A 23,648-nucleotide genomic window follows, 5' to 3' on the forward strand; every position below is an offset into this window, starting at 1 on the left:
TAGTGTCAACCCCACTAGACCCTGGACATGTACAGTAATCACTATATCCATAAAACTGTAGATTGAATTTTACATGTTGAACATTTACTACCGTTAAAATAAGAATACGTTTGATAATAAATATTGGTGCTGCAAAACAAGAATTTTAGAAAAAGAGAACGAGTCGTCTTTCAGTTGCAAGAAATTCAAAGAAATGTTGACAAAAACTGCAATGTGAGACTTTTATGCCACCGATTGTCAATGCCGATGTAAATCTTTGGGAAAACTTTGTACGTTTATAAAACCATAAGTGTTAATATTCACCATTGCAAATGTTTATCAATCTTATCCGTGTAAAAAACAAGTCTGTTAATTCTACAAGCACTTTTTTCACAAGAATAATATAAAAAATACAATACAATATAATATTCATGTGAAAATGCCTTGTTTGCTGTACCCTTACACAATCTAGTCTACTGATGAACACAGCGACTCACCAACATATTCAACACTACAATATATTTCAAATCAGAAGACTTTTATTTTTGATCAAATTGTGCTGCGATCAAACAGGAAAAACGCATGTTATTTAAATAAAAATCTAATTACAAAAGAGGAGATTCGGTTTAAAAGCATTTTTACAAAAGCAGCATTTCTTAAATGAAAATATTGCAAAAGATTACCATTAAATCCAAAAGCATCTTTGGTGTATTTTGCATGTCTTTGAAAAAAAGAGAAAACCAAACAAGCAATAAACGGTAACAACAAAAGTATTACTAAACATGTACAAAACAAGTACTAAATCCCTCACTAAAGCTGTGAAACTTGTGCTTAAAGTTAGAATTCAAACAGCTCATTAAAGTGCATCAGATCTCAGTAGTTTGAGTACATTAGGAGATTGCATAGTATATCATATCTGAGTGTGCCAGGGATCACTTTAACATCACGTACAGCATTCAGAGCGCTACTATAAGCTGCTATACAGCACTAAGGCCACAAGAGAGAAGTACATGTCATGTAAGCCATGCAGTCAACACTTTGATGCTTTACATAAACATATTCTGTGCTTTTTGGGAAAACACCGTTATGGCAGGTTTTGACAGGAATGTTCATTTCTATTGATGGCTAATACATCTTTGAATCTGTATTTCTAGAAGTCATTTCATATAAAATATAAAGCAGTTAAACAAAACAGTATTCAGAAAGGATTCTCATCAAGGTGCATTCAATTATTTCTGAAAAGTAAACCTTTGTTAAAATCACATCTTCACAAAACTAAAATTTGTCAAAAAAATAAAACCTTAAAACCATGTTAGCTCTAAAAGTAAGTTATTATTTAGTGCTGCTCAACGGGAGTGAAAAACCCGGATCGAAAATTGCAATATCAAGGAAAGGCAAAGTTACAAATACATTTCACACGAAAAATGAACATTCAGAAAATATTTTACTCATCTTCACATTTTCGATAGAGTGACAATAAAAGGAATATGTTCTTTTTAACACACTGAGGATGGATAGCGATCAGGATATTATGGTCATCACTCATCTACAATGTATATAAAAAGTATGCAAATGAAGAGGAGTAAAACATTTCAGGTGAACTTTTCCTGTTAAGTACCAGCAGTCCTCTCATTCAAATACACACACGTTTCATTTGAATTTAAACATTAAATCTTAAATAACACCTCTCTTGTTTTTATCAATACCAACTGTTAGGATGTCTGATTGAGCCGTGTTGTGCTATGAACTGTAATAAATAAATAACCTTAGTTTGAATCGCTGAACCAGGTGTCTGTTGTTCGCATAGAGAAGTGTTTACTAAAAGGCACAATAAAGCTATTCTTTATAAAGAATCATTCCGCTTCTGTGATCATACTTGTGCTGTCCGCGTCATCAAAGTTGCGCTGGTAACGTACGGTTGAAGTGAAGCGGTGTCTGGTTTTCTGGTATATGATGAAGGAAGCAGCTGCGGCGATGCAGATAAGGAGGATGATGAAGAAGACCAACGCCACGGGGCTGCCGGACTCTAAAGCGGGGGAGACAGAACCGTCCAATCAGAAAACAGATATAACAATACAAGTAGAAAAGGTTTCAAAATGTTCCTTGCATATTTTATTGTGAAAATGAACATTACATTTATTTTGTACAATATATCCACCTCAAGGTTAACAATTATTCCACCATAGTCTGATAATGTTTCTAAGATTAGTATATCTAACCGTAAAAACATTACAATACATTTTTCGGATTACTGAACAAAGTTACATCCTTACAACTTTAAACAAGTTATTAACTGGTTTTAATGAAACATTGAATCCCAGATTTTACATGTGGTCTTACTCTTTCTAAAGTCTGTCTGAAGTGAGTGATTTTGCATTAGGCACTCACGTGCAGGTGCTTTGCAGACGATTCGACTGCGACTGTTGGAGCAGCTAGCTTTCGTCCAGAGACCACTATTCGACACCATGACTCCACAGATCTGTGACGTATCCTGTGATATATTTGTCCCTAAATTTGTGTCCCACTTAGAAAAGTCCAGCTCACTGCCATCTTCCCAACCTGTAGGCTTACCTTAGAGGAAGAGAGGTGTACAAAGCTCATTTCAGTAAGATGGTATAAACTAGGCACATTTTCTCTTTTACATTGTGGGATTTAACAGCAGTGGAATGCATTACATAAAGGTACCATGACATTAAAGTAAAGAGAGACTTTGAACGAAGTTAAATGAATATCTTAATTTCACCTTTGGAGTCAATGTTGAGTGCCAGCCACACTCGGCTGGTGATGTAAGGGTTTGCTTTTAAATAACTGGAGATGAAATCATTTTCCTCTTGACTCTTGATGGTTAACAACTTGGAGGATGAATCTGAAACAGAAAATGTGATATTAGAGTTGTTCTGTTTGATGTCAGTCTGGGAAGTTTTGGGAACATATAAACCATTGCAAATTTTCATTTAATCAGCATTTCTAGATGTATAGTGGCCATTCCAGTCCTGACAACATGAAAAGTCACATGGCAACTGTGATAAAAATTAAGGTTCTCACATAAATATTAATTTAGGAACTTTTCACATGTACAAATCTTACTGTTGTATTGCATAAAAGTAAATATGAACTTGTTTTCTTTGCAGTATTTGAGGTCTGAAAAAATACAGAGCTTCTTTTGTGTTATTTTCACCTGATTATCAGGTTTTCACTTTCTAATAATAAATCAAATAAAAACAATATTTTGATTTGAAATTTGGGCGAAATATTGTTAGTGGTTAGTAGATTTTTACATAATCTGAAAGGTGAATCAATAAGCCTTTTATTTATTTACAGTTTAAGCCTCTGGAATCTCATGGCGCACAAAAATCTAAATATTGAGAAAATCAGCTTTGAAGTTGTTAATTGGAGCAGCGTAGGCCATCCACTCACAAAATAAGGTTTTAATATACAGTATTTAGTGAAGGAAATGTATCTTATATCTTCATGGAACTTGATCTTTACTTAATATCCTAATTAGTTTTGGCATAAAAGAAAAATCTATAATTTGAACCTATACCATGTATTTTTGTGCTACTTAAGACTGGTTTTGTGGTACAGGGTCACAAACAGTAAATTTTGAAAAATAGAAAACAATTTGGAAAAGGTCTCTTAATTTTGCTGCATCTGTACAGATTAATAAAGAAATAGACATTAATGCAGGTGGAAGCAATGTAAATTCACTTACCCAGTGTCAGACACACATTCCTGGCCTCCTCCATGCTCAAGACTGAGTAGTTGTGTGTGGTGAATGAGTAACAGTGATCTTTAAACACAACCCAGGATAACTGATCATTACTTTTTGGACAGCTGCTGCTCTGGGCAGAGACGTGTGCACTTGCCTCTATAAAAACAAGTTTCAGATTAACCCTTTTCTGAAGAATTTTCTGTCAGCACTGTGGTGAATGTGTGCTGGTCTTACTGGCATTGGCGTGGTTATAGCAGATGGCCCCCTCTTGTGTCGTATGGCAGCTGGCGGCCGTCCACGTGCCTTTAGAGTCCACAAACACACACTTTTCCTCAGATTCCCGGCCATCATTCACAAAACCCTCTATCTTGTAATTTAATGGCGTCCCATCTGACCATTCAAAGGGCCACCCGCTTACCTACAGGAACATGATAAATTTGACAATTTGAACATGACAATTTCTTACTTATCATATTTTAAATTCCAAAAATCTGGAAAAGGGAATTTGCAGGAAATAAACTGATATTTGTTAATAGTCATTACTGTAATAGAAATATTTGTACATCATGATCGGAAAGGCCGATCCATAAAGAGAAGCCGTCTCTTCTGGCGATGACTGCCATGTTGTCATTATCTGTTTGATCAGAGATGCTTGCTAGGTGACCTCCATTGCTGCCACACTCCTGAAGTGCCTGATACCAGTCCATTTTCTTGGCCACTCGACGGTAACTTATGCCTTCTGGAGCCTTGACGTCAACCACATCCTTCAGGAACTCATGTTTGACTTCTATGAAACACAGTTGACAAATAACATTAGTTCTTTTAACATCAAGGTCATTTAGGTTCAATTTGAATACATTTAGTTTTGGAAGTCAGGAAATGAAAAATCTGGATAACAAAACTAAACTTGGCCCAAATGTTTCAGTATTTTGAAAAACGTAAAACAAAGATATCATGAAAGATGACAACCTTCTACTATTTAGATTATGCTAATAGTGATAATGTAATTTGTAATGCAAGCCATTTATCTAAATTGAATAAATACTCAACCCAAAAATATTTACTCTGTACTTACAATTCTAGCAGCAAAAAAAGTAAAAGCAATGCTTATACTGTTTAAATAAGCTGAAGTAATGTCAAATCATTTGAAAATAGTTAAAACTGTAAGATAACAACAATTTTTAATAGCATAACTTACATTTATTTTAAGCAACTTCACATAAAAAGTCCTGCAATGTGTCAAATAAGTTTCTTTATATGATATATAAGGGACTAATATATTTTTTTTAAAAAGTTAACAGTTATTTTACGTGAAACAATTTACACAAACATTTTTGTGTAATTTATTAAAAATAAGTAAATGTTAATCTCAAATATTCACCAAATATCTGAATTATAAATATATATAAAATATCAGAATTCACCAAAAAGTATATATTAAAAATATGTTAATATTACAAATAATGCTCATTTTTTTATAAATAAACTTAAAAATAATATTTGTACATTTTAGAGAAATGAACATTTGGATTTTCAATAATTATTATTGTTAATTATTTTTAAGAGTATATATGATATTATGAATTACTGAAAATACCTTTCTCTATCTTGCACACCACAATACTCTGCTGTTTGAGAGCCACAAAAAGCCTTGGACTGGTTATCGGAATCCAATCTCCGTTCAGGTTCAGTCCAACCATAAAGGGTTGTGTGATGTTTGGTCTTTCACCAGATTTCCACCTGGAGTACTGCACATTGGTGCCGTCCAGCCATTTCAGCTGCTCATCTGCATCAGAGACGAGTTTGAAAGGAACAGATGAACATCAAATCATACGATAAGAACAATTTAGCACACCCATTCTTGCATGTAAAGGTAGATTGAACTATGATCTCACCTGTCTTGTTTCTCTTCATTCCAAGCCACACAAACAAGGCCACGCTTTTGAATGGCTGCAGCTGCTGTCTGATAAAATCATTTTCCTCTTCATCACGAATGGTTAGAATTTCTCCATACCCAGCTAAAATACAAATACAACATACTCCTCTAGTTTTTTCATATGAAAGCGTATAACGTGGGTTTTGCATGCAACCAAGCTTTTGAAATGATTAAATAAGCAAAAAGTTAAACATCATAATAACTGGCCAGTAAGGAAGCATCATGAATACCATGTGTCTTGCAGATCTGCAGGTCATTGGTGTCGCTGTTGGTCCACCTGGAGGAGCCCAGCAGTAAAGTATAGCAGTTCTTCTTAAAACGGATCCAGTTCTGTCCATTGCTCTTGTGAGGACATTTGACCAAATCCACTTCAGGTGTGATGATCTCAGCTGTGACCGAAATCCATTTAAAACAAAACATGAAAGTTATTTAGTACACTCTTCCCCTCCACCCCTCTAGTGGTGATGATGATGATGATGGAGATCTTTCTACAGTACATTGTGCCAGCTTCTTATTGACCAATTTATTTAAACAATGGAAAAATTAAGTTAATTTATGAATGAAGCAATGAAACAATGATCCTCACGTCGTGGGACATGGCAGATAGCGCCTGCAAGCTGTTCTTCACACTGGGTAGCTTTCCAGAATCCATCAGTATCCAGATACACACAGTCCCCTTCTGTGGCTTCAGATGTCCAGCGGCTAAACTCGGTGTGGCTTTCATCTGTCCAGATGTAGTGCTCCCCATTCTTCACAAATAAAATAACAACCACTCATTAGGATGAGTCTGTCTCTCATGACTGAGAGATTCTTCTACGGTTATATTTTGCAATATGTTAGTCACTTAGAAAGGCACAAACTCTTACATCTACACTAAAGAGTCCAATCCAGAGAGGCTGTCTTCTGCGGTTAACATGAACCGTCAGTAGTGCTTGAATATACGCATTCGCTACGCTGGCCAGGGTCATGTTCTGTTCACGGCACAACTGAAGAGCATCTATCCATGTTAGATTTTTCTCCAGTACCACCTTGAATGTATGATTATCAGCCGTAAACTCTTCTTCTCTTTTCATTACTGGTTCTTGTGGTTTATCTGCAAAAATCAAAGAAAGACCTTTTTTAAGATTTAATGTAGCTTGTTAGTTAATAATAAATGCTTTAAAACACAATGTAATAAAAAATACGTTCACGTATAAGAAACTTTTAGACTACCTGCATAATATTGGCAGACACTGGAAAACTGACGGTCGGAGCAGGAGCTGTAGTCCCAGGTACCCATTATGTCAGAATGGGCATCAGTATACATATAGGCACAGAGCTCCAGGGAATCCTGTTCAAATGGCTGTCGTGCAAATCAAAATGAGAAAACTTTGAAATTCTCTCATAATTTGTTTCAAGCTTATATTGCTTTCTTTAAACAAACACTTTTTTTTTCAATACTCTTCACACAACAGAAGTAAATGAGAATTAACATGTGATCCCTGGCAACTTCCTATCAATTTTTTTTTTAAAGGACCAGAGTATGAAATTTAGCGGCATCTAGCATTGAGGTTGTGAATTGCAACCAGCAGCTCACGCCACCCCTCCCCTTTGAAGCACTACAGGGGCTAACATAGGACAAAGATGTTGCCGTGTTCGCGCATTTTTGCTGAAGAAGAGAATGTATTTACGAAACGCACTCTGTAGAGCAGTTTGCCCGTTTAGGGCTACTGTAGAAACAACATGACGACTTCCGTGTAAGGGGTATGTATAGAAATAGTTCATTCTAAGATAATAAAAACACAACTCTTTATTATGTAACATCTGTTTACACCTCTGAACATGTAGTTGTGTATATTAAATTGCATTTCTGTCAAAAGATCCTCCAAAAAATTAAACACTGGATGTTCAAAGGGATAGTTCACCCAAACACTTAGGCCATAGGCCACCCGAGATGTAGGTGACATTTTTTCTTGATTAGAATCATAAAGCAGATTGTTTGGTAAATCCGCAGCCCTCTTTGCACACGTCCCGACCGCGATATACTTGTAGTTTTTGGTGGCGGATGGTTTACCAGTGTCTAGTACATTAAGTGTCACCTGCATAAAGGGAGTGTTGAGCGTCATTTCTGCGACAGTTGCTCAACACTCCCTTTCTGCAGGTGGCGCTTAACGCACCAGACGCTGGTATGCCATCCGCCACCATATTACTGCAAGATCGCGATCGGGACGTGTGCAGAGGCTGCATAGTATGGCTAATACTATTAAAAATTACATTCAGTTTTATGAAAATATCGAACGATTTGCTTCACAAGACTTCAACGTGGAGCCGGCTTTTTGGAATAATGTTCTTTAGGAACTCTTAGACAGGTGGAGTCCATAGACTCCCATTATATGAAGCAAAGAGGGCTACATATTTACCAAACAATCTTCTTTTATGGTTCTACACAAGACAAAATGTCACCCACATCTCGGATGGCCTGGGGGTGAGTAGATAAACAGCAAATTGGAGTTTTTGGTAGAACAATCCCTTTAGGTGAACTACTGTATATCTTTATGTGTATGGCAGCTTTTTAGTTTTGTGAGAATTATTCAAGTACACTGATATTGATACTTGCATTAACGAACATGGTCCGGAGCTGGCCGTGTAGAAGAGGATTGAAATTCAGATACGAAACCGGCGAGTTGTCCACCCATTGAGTGTCATGAAGTTTGAACTTCAAGCCAATCCACACCTTTTTAGGTTGCCCTTTAAACTGTGGTAACAGGGTTGTGATGAAATCTAGACAGAAACCACAAACGCATCGAGAGATTGAGAGTAATGCTAACCAACCTTTAAACTGTGAATAGAGAATGTTTGAATATTGCGCCATCTTGGGAGTATCGCTGCTAGTGTGTTCAATGCAGTGTTTTGTTTTTTCTTGTTTGATTAGGAAATATACTGTAACTATGTTAGGTTGGTCTTGCTGTAATAAAAACTGCAATAGCATCAAGCAGAGTCTTTAAGGAAAATCCCATGGTTCTTTCACTTTCGATTTCTCCATATATCAAACAAAACAAGTAATGGCACATATCAAAACAATAATAGCAGTGGAGTATGATCCTCCCAAGATGGCTGCGCCACTGCAACATAGGGCTTCACATTCTCAGCTTCACATTCTCTATGGCCATGCATTCGCACACACACATATGGCAGATTCATAGTAAAACTGAACACACCTTGTTCAGCCTGGTCAGAAATGGTGAGCAATGAGCCTTGCAGCGTCTCACAGAGCTCATTGGCTTTTGTGAAAATCTGGTAATACGACATACTCAAAATCCAGTAGCACTGTAAGACACGTATTACATACAAAAACAAAACACAGGTTCAAAGCTCCAGGTATGAGAGAGCTGTCTGTGCATGAACACATGGGGCATCAGTGAAATCCAGACCTTGTCTCTGAATTGCTGCTTTCCAGCTCCACACTGTTTGCCAGGTGAATGCCATGTAGTATTTCCTTTCTCCACAGATGTGACATTGAGGGTCTCGCACACAAACGGCAGTTTTTCATTACAGTCCCCACTGAAACCTACAAACAAAAATATCTATTTTGCTAGTTTGATTTTCTAAAGGTTCTTCCAGGAGATCGAAAGTCATGGTATCCATAAATGCTAAAAACACAGTGAAAATGCAAACTGAAAGGCCTAAATTTACTGTATGCTGCAATACAGCTGAATAACTAATGAAACATCCTCAACCTTTGCAAGATTTTAAAACTACTTTAGAGAGTCAAATGAAATAATCTTTCGATTGCACGTTCATACCTCCATAAGTGTAGGGAATGATTAAGGGACACCTGCCCAGGAAGTTGGATTGATAGTAGCGCATGGGGCTCAGCCTGCATTTCACCAAAAAAAAATAGGGATGCAAAAAACGGCATAAACAAACTGACAGAGTCAAATAAATACGGTTAATTCCTGCATTTACACAGATTCATGAAGCTGGATTGGATTGAATCTGAACTTACCCATATGGCACGTGAGGGCCATTAAAATTAAGGTATGCCCACCATTTCTCCATCTTCGGAGTGTTCTTTGAATACTACGACAGATTTTCAAAATGACATATACATTTTTTAATATCGTCGCTGTCCTTCTGTAACCTCGGATGTCCAAATAAGCTGTTTTTCAGGAAATTAAAAAACGGTTCCTTACTAATCGAATAAACTCTATCTTGTCAAAGTTGACAAGCACTTTTAAATACTTCTTAATAGATAGATATTTCCAAAACCCAGTGACAAACATAAAGGGTGACTAATAATAATGATTTATGAGAAATAAAAATCACAAAATATGGAGAAACAAGGTTTCAGATGGATTAAAGCGATCTGTAGCTTTTAATTTAGTGTCTTGTATTGTAAACTCTTAAAGATGGGCTTTAAAAGAATCTTGGATGTCAAAGAAGAAATGTTGGGTTCCATAAAGGACCTTTGACATCTGAAGAACCTTTCTGTTTCACAAAAGGTTCTTATTGGTGAAAAAAAGTTCTTCAGATTATAAAAAAAGTGACTGAATGGTTATTTGTGGAACCAAAATAGTTCTTCTACGGCATCGCTGTGAAGGACCCTTTAAGTACCTTTCATTTTAAAAGTGTATTCACGTTTTATCAGTTTATGTGTTACCATGATACCTCATAGAGTTTTTCCTGAAGACGGCGGATGGCATTAAGGCCGCTGGGTACTGCGAGTTTGCTGTTGTTGCTGCTGCAGTACAAGATGGCCTCATCAAAGGACAACACTGGATCTGTTACAAACCAAAACTCCTGCCCGTCTACAAACACAGATGTGTTATGGTGTCCATCTGTTGAACACAAACAAGAATGGAAAACAAAGTGTGTGCATCACTGATTTATAGACACAAAAAGGACAAGATCCCGAATATATCTGAATGAAATACCTGGGTTGTACCACTCTGGTGTTTTTGGTGTCTGACCTTCAGAATGGAGATACACATTAAATCTACATTTATTTTACAAATATAAAAAATACTTGACAACAGAATAACCACAAAATATTGTGTGCGGGATTATAGTAGTTACAGAATAATTTGTTGTGCAAATTTACAAAATTCTACGGACATAACTTTACAAGGATGTGTTAAAAAAATTTAAGATAGAGACTGAAGACGTGCGCGTTTGATGTTGTTTACCTCGTGGTATCTGACACACCCACTCCAGTTTAGCATCGCAGTGAAACGTGCTGGGATAAAATGGCCGCGGGGGGAAATCCCGAAACAGATTGAAGAAAGACGGCTTGAAGGTTTCTTTCAAACTCTGGTGATGAAACACAAACACATTCATTCTCAACAGCTGTCCAAATTATTTTTTCTGTTTTCAGCTGAGCAACATCTAGACAACAAATGTTCATCTTATCATCAGTACAATATGGTCTATTGTAGACCAATATGGTCACAATAAAAAATTTTGACTACACACTTAGCAAGGTCAAAAGAATTCATGACAGCAATGTTATCACGATATCTACTGAAATTCGTTATAAAAAGAAATAAATAATGCTCTCAGCTTTAAAGTTGTTTATTATATGACTGATACTAGCCATGACACTATTGATGTATATTATATTTCTCCAAAAATCCTGTTATCAATAGTAAATAAAGCAAACATCAAACAGAAATATTGGCAATTTCATTTGTGACATTTATCATCATTTTTGTTGAGCTATATTTGGTTGTAATATTACAAGAGTTCAGATCCAATACAATGTAGGGTTTTGGGGTAGTGTATGTCACACCTTAAAGGCAATGCAATTCTTGTTATATCCGTCATCCTCTTGAAACTCTTGCGGTAAGATCGTCATTGAGACCTGTTACCAAGCATCAAAAAATATGACTACACATTTCACACAGTAGCATCAGTAACCAAAATTCAGATGAGTGAACAATCTTTTTCTTCAGGAAAGATCATGTGTCAACTCACTGGACGCCCATCACTCCACTCCCAGTTATTGTCGTTATTTGGGTTTCTGCGATTTAACCCCATCCAGAAAAAACGATCATCACTGTTCCGAAAAAAAAACAGAAAAACAAATCTACACGTGTACAGAGCCACATACTGTGAACGTCTACTGAACATGACTGTAAATAATAATACTGCACCTGATAGAGTCTCTCAAGACAGAATGCAATCCTTCCATTTCTTTTTCCTCAGTAAAGCTGGGCAGATGAGCTCCCAGCGCTTCACAGAATAGCTCTGCCTCCTCCCATGAGCGCTTTCGGGTCAAACGCTCCCCATGAAACACCTACAAACCCAAACAACATATCCACATGACGTCTAAATAGCAAATGTTCTGACATAATCCAACAGTGTTAAATGAACGCTACCCTTGCTGGTTGCAAACGAACACACCTTATAGCAGTTAGGAAAATCTTCTCGTGAAACCCATCCCGGTGCACAGGACACATTGAGGTTGGGCACGATGGGCTCTGGGGTGGGCTGCACCATGGATTGGACGGGTTTCTTACATAGATTTCCAGCTTTGAACAGAGTGCAGTTCTTAGCAGCCCACCGGCCCAAGGGATTTCCTGCAGACATCACCACACAGCCACCGGCGATAACTGCAAATCAAACATACCCTTTTAGAGTAAGATAATAATCTAAGCGAAACAATGTAATTTTTCATGTATAACATACAAATGTATTTGATTATGTAACATCTATACGCTGTGTTCACAGTACCGGGTTCTAGCCATTTCCAGTTGGTGTATGTGACCCGTTCCGCTGTTCCGTCCTGACTGATAAATTGGTATTCTCCAGAACCTTTAGAATCCTGCAGGCCCGTCCAGAAATATAATGTCTCAGAGCCGATATACTCCTTAAGAAGACTGTTAATAAAGGCCTGTTCGAATCTAACAACAACATAAGGAAACATGTTATTGCCGGAAAAAGATTTGACCGAAAAAAAGAGACGAACCATTACAGAAATAATGTAAATATTTTCAGACATGTTAACAGTACAATCTCCTCTTCACATTTACATTTCTCTGTCAGGTTTTGAAGTATGTGGTTTCTGTTTTCGAGTAGTTTTGGGTAAACTATTATTTTATCATTCCTTAATGTTATTCAAAACCTGTATTTGACTCTTCAGTGGAATACCAAAGAAAATATTTAGAGAAATGTCCCAGTGGCTTTGTGTTCATATAATGGAAGTCAATGGGGGCCATTGTTGTTTGGTTACCAATATTCTTCAAAATATTTTCTTTTGTATTCTGCAGGTTTGAAAAGACATGAGGCTGAGTAAATGATGATAGAATTGTTTTTAAGGTGAACTCTTTGCTCTTTACACATATGTCAGAATTCAACATCCCAGAGCAGCAACATCCTGGCATTGACCCAGAAGCCTCAGCATCATGGCGGTGAGCTTTGCATGGGCAAGCACCACACACATACGCAGAAAATATACAAATGTAGCTGCTCTGCTGCAATGCCAGGAACATTTCTGTAATACTTCCATTGCAGGATAAACCCCTGAAACTGTCTGACACACACAGATACACAAACTTGTAACATTCTAAACAAACTGCTCCTAAAGGTGAAGTGTTACTATTACATCAGCTGTACGTGTTTGTTACAAGCATGTGTGCATTTGTTTTTATCAAAGCTTTTTTACCTGTTGTTAATGGTGATGTGGCAGCTGTTTTTATAGTACACTTGCTCAGTGTCCACTTTATAACAAGCATTGCTGTGTCTTTTCCAGTTCTAGAGATCACAAAAGTAAAAGCATGTCTGCATCATATATTCTGAATCAGTTTCATAAGCACATGCGAAATAGAAATTGAGCACAACAAAAAAGCCTAAACAAAATGCATGCATTTACATATAAGGGAGGAGTCATAGTGACTTTTAAAAAATATTTATTTTTGGCCTTTTGCCTTTATAATTGCAGTAGTAAAGTGAGGACAGGAAGCGAGGTGGGCGAAAGAGGGGGTGGGATCGGGAAAGGACCACCAGTCGGGACTCAAACTCGGAGCACTAACCACAAGGCTATCAACTCTGATGTCATAGTTATTCTCTAATGTATCAGTGATGGTCACTCACCCCTTCTGTAGGACAGCCCTCCTCTGGCAAGCCGTCATTTACCGTTCCCGGCTTCTTACACATGTAAGACCTTGGCCTCTCACATTTAGACACAGACCATGTATGATGCTGCAAACACACATTGAGAAACAACAAAGACTATAATAGTTCCAAGACGATTATAATAATTCCTTATGATTCATCTTCAAGAACTGATAATGTGAGACATACTGTCTCTTTCTGTTTGACACACACACACACACACACACCTCCCCTGAGTAGTACACACAGTTTGTGGTATTAGGTAGAAGTGATGGCGGTTGATCCCTGGCCCAATATGTGAAAGACACTGCCAATCTATCGATCCATGCAAAAACTGAGGAAGTTCCATCGCCGATAAGACCGATCCACACCTCGTCCCTTAGATCTGTCACACACAGTTGATACCAACATATAACAAAAATGATATAAATCTGATGTATAGCACGAAACTATGGCGTACTGATGCAAAACAAATTGCCAGTGACATTTTATTTCAAATATTACTTTATATCAATTGATTCATCAGATAAATATTATTTTCAAATATCAGAATTTGCTAAGGTAAGTCCCCATAAGAAAATGATTATAAATTTTGTTATTTTCTTTCCTTTCGAAAGTTAGCTTAGTCTTTAAAACATTATCTATCATTGCACACATCTTGTTATTAACAAACATTTGTTGTTTTAGTTGTGTGTGGGTGCAAGTGAGATGTTAATTTACCTCTGTGGAAGTTCACATGCAGCATTTCTATATCCTCTATGCTGTGCATGCTGGCCAACTGAGCTTCAACCATTTTACACATGTTTATAGCTTCCGAATGGGTCAGTTTGGTCTCTTTTGACCCTGGGTGCAGTTGATAACAGGACCCTTTCCATCCAACCCAACCGTCCTCACACACCGTGGGTTTATACACCTCCCTGACTGCAGATTCAAGACAGAGAATGAAAACACTGAAAAGAACTACAGACAAGGAGAGAGAGGGCAGTATCCAACCTGATGTCTTGGCCTGCTCGTCGTTCTTCTCGCAGATGAATGGGAGCTGGTTCTCACACTTCTCAGCGCCGAAACGCAGCGGCTCCGTCAGAACCCCACAATCCTCAATGGACACAAGAGACCTAACTGGGATCCCTAACAACCACAATGACAAATAAAAATGCAGGTTACAATATCTGTTCTTCTAAAAAACAAGTTACATGATGCAATGTTATGAAAGTAATACCAAAACATCAATGTGGAAGGAAAGTGACATGGCTCTCTCAAATACTCGATTGTGATTGGTCAGTTGCGGGCATCCTATATTTATGCGCACACTTTAACCCAATTTAAAAAACACGTTTCACATTCATGTTTTTAGCCAAGCATTTGGGCAAAGGTACATTTCATTATCACATATATGATTTATATTACTTCTCTGGAGAAACTAAGTGCAAACCATTTACATAAAAATCATAATGAACAGTTTATTTCACTGACACACGGGGCTAGAAGAGGCAAACCTCCCCCATCATCACAGCTGACAGTAACAGAGACAATGCTGTCATCCCTCTACTCCGAAACAGAGCGGGATCTTGTGTCTTCTGCATAAAGACACCATTCAAAACATCGGCTTGTTATTCTACTTATTCAACTACGAATGCATGCCTATACACATACACATACTCACACAGCCACGTTAACTGTCAAAATAATGTCATTGTCATTGTTGGAAAATATAATCGTGCCAAGATAAAACGGAGCACTGGCTCTCCCTGTGAAATAACTGTGAAATAATTGTGAATTTGTAGGCGTACCACACAGAAAATAGCGTACCATAGATAAGACACAAAGGGAGAGAGGTACAGCAGGTTTTAAAGTGGACATATACACCGGACGTCCCCAAAAATGTCTCCACCTGGATTTAACTTCGCAAATAGGTAAGCGCCTCCCATTGGATTGGAGGTCTAGGTTCAGGGACTTTATGTACCCAAAGAATGAGGTCAGCTGACTAGCTGAATATACTGAATGACCAGATTATTAATGAGTTTTTTCTTCCCTGATGACACGGACAAGAATGTTTGCAACTTTCAAATCTGTGACATCATTAACTGTGTAGCGAGCGGGCCAATGGCAAATCAGCATCCCCAAGGAAATGGTCACCACACCTGCCGATCGTTTGCACCTGCTCCCCATCAAGCTCACCCCATATAAGCGGCAGAGGAAGAGGAGAGGGTGAGCTTGTTCTCCGCTAGTTCTTAAGACTAACGTGTTGCTGTTTTCACCTTTCAGAGACCAGCGGCTGACGATCAGCAAGTACACCCCACAACCCATGGAACCCCAATCCTTTCATGCCAGGGGACCCTCGATACAAGATTCACTACTGGAACGGGCAGAGCTTATTCCCCCACAGCTCCCACCACTGGTTTCACATGCACGTCTTGTAATAAATAACCCTCCGAGGCAAAAATCTTGAAGTACTGACTTGTTTTCTGCCCGCCACAACTGCCATAGTAGGAAAAATGTAATGCTAGTCAAAGGTGCCCCAGACCTGTTTGTGTTTTTAAATTGTTGTTCAACAGAACATCAAAATATATCTTATTTCCTACTATGATAGCAGATGATGTCACAGAACTTAAAATTGCTAACATTCTTACAATTATCTTTCTTTGTGAGAAATGTATATAGGTATGAAACAACTTAATGATGTAAATGATGACAGAATTTTTAGTTGTGAGTGAACTGTCCCTTTAAGGTTTATCCAAAAAGACACTTTTAGCTTTTGTGGAGGAAACAAACACCACCGTAAACACCACACTACTAGGCAGCGTACGTGGAGGTCTGCGACAGATGATCAGCACCGCGAGTCTCCGCTGACAGCAGGCATGTTTTCTAAAACGCATTGTAAGTATTGTGTTTAGGGCAGGGCTAGTAGCCTACGATCACCCTCTAATGTAGGGAAATTACAAAACAGGGAGTTGCAAATTTCCCTTATTGTGATCCTTCAAAAGGACAGACAGCCTTCAGATTTTTCCGTCACAGGGAAAACAAATCCCAAAACCTTCGTTTAACGTGACATGTGTGTACTGTAATTCAAAGATAAGAGAGTTCAATAAGTCAAGTCACTCCTTTAAGATAAATATTGTGCATTTTACATATCTCAAGATTGTTCTGTATTCAGTGAGATTGAAGTCACCTGTTTCCCATGGGACAAAAGATAAAGCAGATCTATCAGACCACTGCCACCCCTGCATCCAGTCTAGATGGTTTAATCCGATCCACAGTTTGCTCGGCATATCCCCATGGGCTTTAACTGCATAGAGAGAGAGAGAGAAAGAGAGAGAGAGAGAGATGAGTGAAAATTTAGTTTCATTCGAGATAAGTGGCACCATTAAGAGGTGCATTAGTACTGAATGTGAGAGAATATGGATGTTAGCTCTATTTACAATTCAAGTCTGCAGGAGCACAAAATGATGCAAACGTAATAACCGGCAGCACAAATTAATGAACAATGTAAGAAATTTAATGCACATTAAAACGAATGAAAATGTAGATGCACAGAAAGATGTGAATTTAGCCTTACAGAACTCCAGCTCTTGAGGGCTGGAAATGCTGAGCAGGTCTCCACCCTGACTGCGACAGGCATCCCGCGCTTCGTGCCAGGACACCACCGCCGTTGACACCACCTGGTAGCAGCTTCCGTTCCCTGGGGCTTTTTGCCATAAAGCAGAACAACCTTTCACTAAACAAAAGAAAGCATGTGGGGAGGTTATTTTTACAGTAACTAAACAGCTTCCATTGTTTTACTACAGTAACCATATTTTAGACATGATATTGGTAGCAAACCCATGGTAATAAAAAATGAAAGAACAAAAACATAAATTGGATTAAAACAAACACAATTTGACAATATCATCACCGTAGTTATGTTTTATAAGGGATGTTACCTGGGAAAGAATAAAAAAAACTGAACTAGGACTCGACAAATAGGAGTGGCATGTATTAGGAAATTCACTGAGATCATTGACCTTTACAGAATGTTTCACGCTGGAGACACATTCTCTACTGTTTCAAGAAAACCATGCTCAGCCCCTCTTCAAAAAAACTGTTTTTATTTATAGGCAAGAACAGCACTGTGTGAGACAATGTGTTCTGAAAGCCGACCTAAACCCAGCAAGTCGACCCTCATGGCGTTTCTGGAAAGTGGTTTAGTAATCTTGTTGAACTAGTCAACTGCTGAAGTTCTTTTGGCTAAAAAGAATTGCTCAGATTAAATACTAAAGTCTATGGTGGAGGGGTAAAACATATTTGACTGTTGGCTTCTCAGCCGAGTGGCCTTGCATGTGAAAGCAGAAAAGGGAAGTGCGATTATTACACTCATTTAAAGTTTACGAGGACATGTCAAAATCTGACAAACAAGTTTGAAACAATTGTAAACCAGAAACATGGATTAAAACGTGTATAGAGTCAAACGTTGACTGCGTATAGTGTTTATTTGTTAAAGCTTCATTTTGTCGACACTGAAAGCTACAACAATCGAATTCGCTGTAGCAATGATATTTGTGTCATTTAAATGTTTTATCTATGTCTTGCACACATTGGGTCCCTACTGCAATCTTGATAACTTAATAAATCAAACTTGCTTTCTTAAGAGTCAAAAACACGTTTTCGTATTCTGACCAACCCTTTCTCCTTCCTGGTTTCGTCAACTGTAATTTTTGTAGTTTGATTGTATGTAAATGAAATCAGTTTGAAAGCATCTGGGTGGTTGGTAAAATGAGTCAAATCTTTAAATGTCTAAATGTATTTTGATCTTCCCAGCTTCTCTATGGAAAGCCCAGGAGCTGTGGAGTATGTAACCCTTACCGTATTTCAAACAACTTCCCCACTTCTCATCTACATCATAGTTTGCTGTGGTAGAGCACCAGTCTAGTGTCTGTCCTCCGATGCCCGGCAGACAGCTGTGATGCCAGGTCCCATTGTAGAGGAAGGGGAACTCACAGGGTGCCCCATTAGAATTCCCCCCGCTTGTGTGCACATCTGTGAAATAGAGAAACATCCATTTATGTTATCCAATATATATCATTTTCTGTTTGTGGGTTCACATCTATACATAAGTTAAAAAGCTAAATCTAACAATCTCAAAGTAACATATTGAATACAAGCCGAAATGAAAGCAAAACCAAATGAGTGGCTGTATACTGGCAGATATGAAGCTTTCAATCTACGTGTCATAAACTGTTTGAGCAGGACAAGTTTTCCCTTGTAAAATGTCATTCACATAAGCTTTAAGGGTACAGTCATGCTGTAAGCCAGTAAACAGATATCCAAGACATGAATCAGGACAGAGCAGGGGAATGCAGATAAACAGGGTGCATCTAGAACGGTTATTCGCACGAAAAAACCTGTGAAATACTGAAGCCTATCGTATAAACCACACAGAATAACACACACAAATGTGCCAAATATACAGTAGCTACTGCAAACTGTAAGAACGTTTTGCACGCACACAACGAATGCAGACGAACAATACAGTTATTCACACAACAGACACATTACAGGCTTTTAAGATGAGGCTCTTGTTAAGAAATGACCAAAAACAAGCAAGAAGTAGGATTTGTGATTCGCTGAAACTAAAAGATTTACTATCGGTCAACAACTTCACAGACTTATCTCTGAAAACAAAGTAAAACACATTAGATAGCTAGTTAACTTGCTTCAGTGTCTGAATAAAGTATCATGTGTATTCAAGTAACGTGACTGAAAAAGTCATGTGCTCAAACCACGGGAAGTTTGCCAGATCTAAGGTGCTTTCCAAATTCATAGGAAATTTGTATCAAGTGTAAATGGGTTCTTGGCACACTGCCTGAGGTTCAAAATATAACTGGCACTTTCCCACACATCTCATAAGGCTACACCACCTCTAAATGCGAAATTATCTAGGTGTGTGCATTATTTCAATGTGCAAAAGATGTCAAACGTGTCATACTTCGGTAAGGTTGCTGACAGATGTCTTCCGAGGTCCCTCCTCGTTTCCAAGCGTCCTGTGCGTCCCTCTTGGCAGTTACAGTGCCATCAGGTGAAGCACTCAGTTTCATTTGATATTCAGTGGAAATGATGTCGTCATAGCATCTCCACTTTAGCATCTCCGTGGAGGTGCAGCTTGACAGGGTCACCGTTTTGGAACGCACCTCCAGACTCAAGCACATGGACGACTCCACGTTAAACAGCCGGTGGGCCGAACCCCACTTCCATGAGGCGGCCGGAACCGGCGTACAGTCTCCCAACCTCAATGCTCCATTCTGAACCATGAGGCACTTCCCTGTGCTATTGTGCTGAATAGTAAACGTGTCATTTCCTGTGGAAACACAATGGATCGTGTTATCTAGTGCAATGACAAGTATGTGAGATGTTTATATGGCAAAACATGCCAAACTCGGCTGCAACAATATATTCGCTTTCGAAGGTCTATTTCGCTCACCACAGTGAAGGAAGTTAAATATAGATGCCACAAAGAATGTCATAAAACACATCCATTTGTGCTAAATGTCTCAAGTCAGATCTGCTTAGGTATGTTTATAATGCTGCATGTTATAAGTAACTTTGGATTGCATTTAAATAAACACAGGATTATTATAAACACTGTTATTGTACTCTTGACCAAGCACAGTCGTAGTCGTAGTTGAGTCTTTGCTATGATTTGCACTTGTTTAGAACAACAGGCATAAAACAAAGGCCTCTTTGAGTCACGCAGCGCTCTGGGGAGGGTGGGCTGTCACTGCAACCACAACAAAACAAAACTTCAAACATCACCATTTCTGTGAAGAACACTGGTTCGGTTCTTTTGTTTATCTATGTGAAATATATATATATATATATATATATATATATATATATATAACAAGGGTGTGTTAAAACACACACAACACATTTCTCGACACAGTAAACATATGGGAGTCCATGGTATTTTATACCATTGGCTGGAGGGTGAGCACTAAAACCCTTTAACGCATAGAGTCAGTTTGATTACATTTGACATTAACTGTCATTTTTATGTGTTTGATCTAAAATTACACTGTTAACATAAAAGCGGGATAATCCAAAGCTAGCCGTGCGTTAAAGGGTTTTAATGCATGACGTGGAGGTCAAGAACCACCCGAAACAAAGCCTCCGTAATGAATTATAGTTCAAATGAATATATATAGACACATCTACATATTTAATATTTTCTCATGAATATTAATTATAGAATCCATCAAACTTGAATAAATTGTGTGTATGATAAAACATCTAAAAGGGGATGTGTACGACTTTCTCGTGATTTTCTTAAATCATGTGGACTTTCCATTGACGTTGATTTTAAACTAAGTGCATGATATTGTATACCCCCAACTTTTCCCCAACACCAAAACGTTTTGCATTTTAATTGGGACGCTTGCATTTCGATATTTTGGCCGTTGACCTTATAGACCACTGGTCCAACAAGTAGCCCAAGTCATTTTAGGTCATCTTGAGTGGTGTAATTTAGGCCAAATCTGACCCACCCACCCACCCACCCACCCACCACTACACAGACACACCAACACACACAAGGCACAAAAAACACACTCGCGTGTCTTACTGAAATATGAGAAGCTGTTTTGCAGTAGGCAGATGTCAGCAGTGATCTACACTGGCAATGAAGCATCATTAGTGTTGTTATTAAACTGCGTACTTTGGTTTCTGAACACTGCCCGTAATGAAGTCAAGCTTAACCAGATGAGCCAAAACCAACCCTGTGTCATGTCAACTCGAATGCTTTCACTTTCTTACTACCGGTTACAAAACAGTATTCATTACACAGCCCTTCTAACCTTTCCTTCTTCCTAAATATCCCATCGAAGCTATTCTAGACAAAAACAAATGCACTACTTTTATATACTCTGCAAGAATACATACATTATGGGGTAGTGTAGCTACGCTTACCGGTGTTTACAGCTGATGCGCAACTCCCTAAATGAACTGCGATTTCTGCTAACAGTAGGACATAAAGAGCAGAAGTAAACAGCCGCTGTCTGTTCCAATCCATCATGATAAATATAAGCGTCAACTCCTCCGGAGTGGATTAAAACGCCTCGACGCACCGCACATGCACAGGCGGGGTTTTGTGGTCTCACGTTGTAAGCGACAGAAAGTCCCACTGGATGACACGCCAGAAGTGAAGCAGTAAATAAACAGGCTTGTTTGAAATGCACCTTGCCTCGCCTGAGACTAAGACGAGCACAGGCGCCTGGAGCAAAGGGGAGGAGTAAAAACAGCGCAGGCAACACGGACGCGCTGGAAACGTCAGCGATGGAAGAGATCGCGTTCGCGTTTTTTATCGCTTTTTTTCTCGGGCCATCTGAGTTTAAAAGTGAGACATGTTTTCAAACGTATAAGTTATTAGACAACCTGTCAACCATGTCAAGGATTTAGGAAAAAAATTAGATTGTTTCTTTGACAGACGTCCAGTTTATCGAGATACAAATAGATTAGTTTAAAAATTGTATGTGATATTTATCCTTCCTACATTGTGTTTGTTTCCAGAAAACACGGAGCATATTTTTCTTTCATTCCCGGACGAAGTGCAATAATTGTGGTTAAATTGGTAAACTGTGTTAGAATTGAACATATGTGGTTTATAACAAAATATGGAAACTGTCACCCTGTTTATAGTATTAAGGAATTATTGGGACAGTATTCAAAAATCCTGTCAAAAGAACGTAATTAAAAGCTGGACGATAATATCATATTTCTTGTTTTGAGTTTATAAATATGGATGATAGATTTTTGTCTTGTTTGTTGTATCATCTTTTATTACCAGGGTTAGTTCATTTTAAGGAAACGTTACTGAGCGTCAGGGGTTGTCTGCGCATGTGCGCGTCAAGTGGGCGTGGAAGCACAGATTACGTATAATATATTATAATTTTAAAGCAATATTTCAATTACATTTCCAATGTCACCCGTCATAATTCAGCATTCACAATTAATTGTATTATTAAATGTATTATTTAACCTTTTAAAATAAAATAATCTTTAAATAAAATAATGTAATTTGCTACTGTTAAACTATGTATTTATATTGAATACAGTATATACTTTGAGTTACGTTTATCAAAACATCTCCAAATATCACTGGATGTATATACACAGTTTACAATTTCTAACAGTTAAAGGATGTTGATAGTGAAGTAAGCAGAGCAAAACATATCATTCCTAGGCCACATGGGTCAAAATAGTTGTGGCCTAATGGTTTCAAAGTCTGGTAGGTTTCCAAGGCTTTATTAGGAAACACCAATTGGATCACCTATGGCATACTGTTCACATAATTAAATTCTTATTATAACTTAAAATACATTTACTTAAAAATACATAAAAAGCTTATAGACTTAAGGTTTTTTATTCTGACTGTATTCCTTAAAAATGTCTTTCTGATCCTCATCCTCCTCTTACAGTTTAGTATTGAAAGGCCTTTCTCCAAATTATAATTAGCCCTTCAGGATAGACCGTTTCCACCTCTTTCAACATTTGGATGCCATTAGTTAACAAACTCAAACCAAAATGTTGAAATACATTCATTTAAAATAAAAATTAGATAACCTATTGGACATGTAATTGTGTGGGCCTAACGTTTCATTCTCGACCTTCATCTTCTAATGCAAATAAATGATCATGGTTAATGAGTACTGAAGTGTTGAATATGTTTTTTGAAGTTTATGACAACTGTGGCAGTTTCCATTAATATGACTACATCGGCACCCGTTCAAAATAAAGCTCATCCATTGCAAAGTCAGTTTTCACAAAACTTTCCCCAAAAAGTTTTTCGCTTAAAGGAACAAATAAGAGGTTTGTAATTAAGAGAGCAATGTAATTAAATACATGTAAAATATACTAGTAAAAAAACATACACATGGTAAAATAATGGTTACATCTCAACAA

At 37.9% G+C, this 23,648-nt stretch overlaps 1 protein-coding gene across 1 annotated transcript; it reads right to left on the minus strand.

Annotated features, from left to right (window-relative positions):
* Positions 1-508: 508 nt before the first annotated feature.
* Positions 509-22,021, minus strand: ly75 (lymphocyte antigen 75). The gene is made up of 35 exons (XM_079482833.1): positions 21,657-22,021; positions 19,681-20,049; positions 18,558-18,731; positions 17,275-17,433; positions 16,888-17,004; positions 14,712-14,846; positions 14,439-14,639; positions 13,946-14,103; positions 13,698-13,805; positions 13,270-13,358; positions 12,339-12,508; positions 12,009-12,217; positions 11,759-11,901; positions 11,580-11,661; positions 11,395-11,466; positions 10,793-10,916; positions 10,541-10,576; positions 10,275-10,444; positions 9,613-9,686; positions 9,410-9,483; positions 9,038-9,174; positions 8,825-8,933; positions 8,224-8,387; positions 6,840-6,969; positions 6,494-6,720; positions 6,214-6,376; positions 5,858-6,016; positions 5,587-5,709; positions 5,289-5,477; positions 4,255-4,478; positions 3,926-4,109; positions 3,692-3,847; positions 2,723-2,845; positions 2,368-2,550; positions 509-2,005 (listed from the first exon to the last, which is right to left on the minus strand). The coding sequence occupies exons 1-35, from the start codon at positions 21,760-21,762 to the stop codon at positions 1,833-1,835; spliced, it is 5,214 nt and encodes a 1,737-aa protein (XP_079338959.1). The 5' UTR covers positions 21,763-22,021; the 3' UTR covers positions 509-1,832.
* Positions 22,022-23,648: the final 1,627 nt, after the last annotated feature.

This window comes from Barbatula barbatula, assembly GCF_947034865.1.
Source record: "Barbatula barbatula genome assembly, chromosome: 20".
In the NCBI taxonomy this organism is placed as follows: domain Eukaryota; kingdom Metazoa; phylum Chordata; class Actinopteri; order Cypriniformes; family Nemacheilidae; genus Barbatula; species Barbatula barbatula.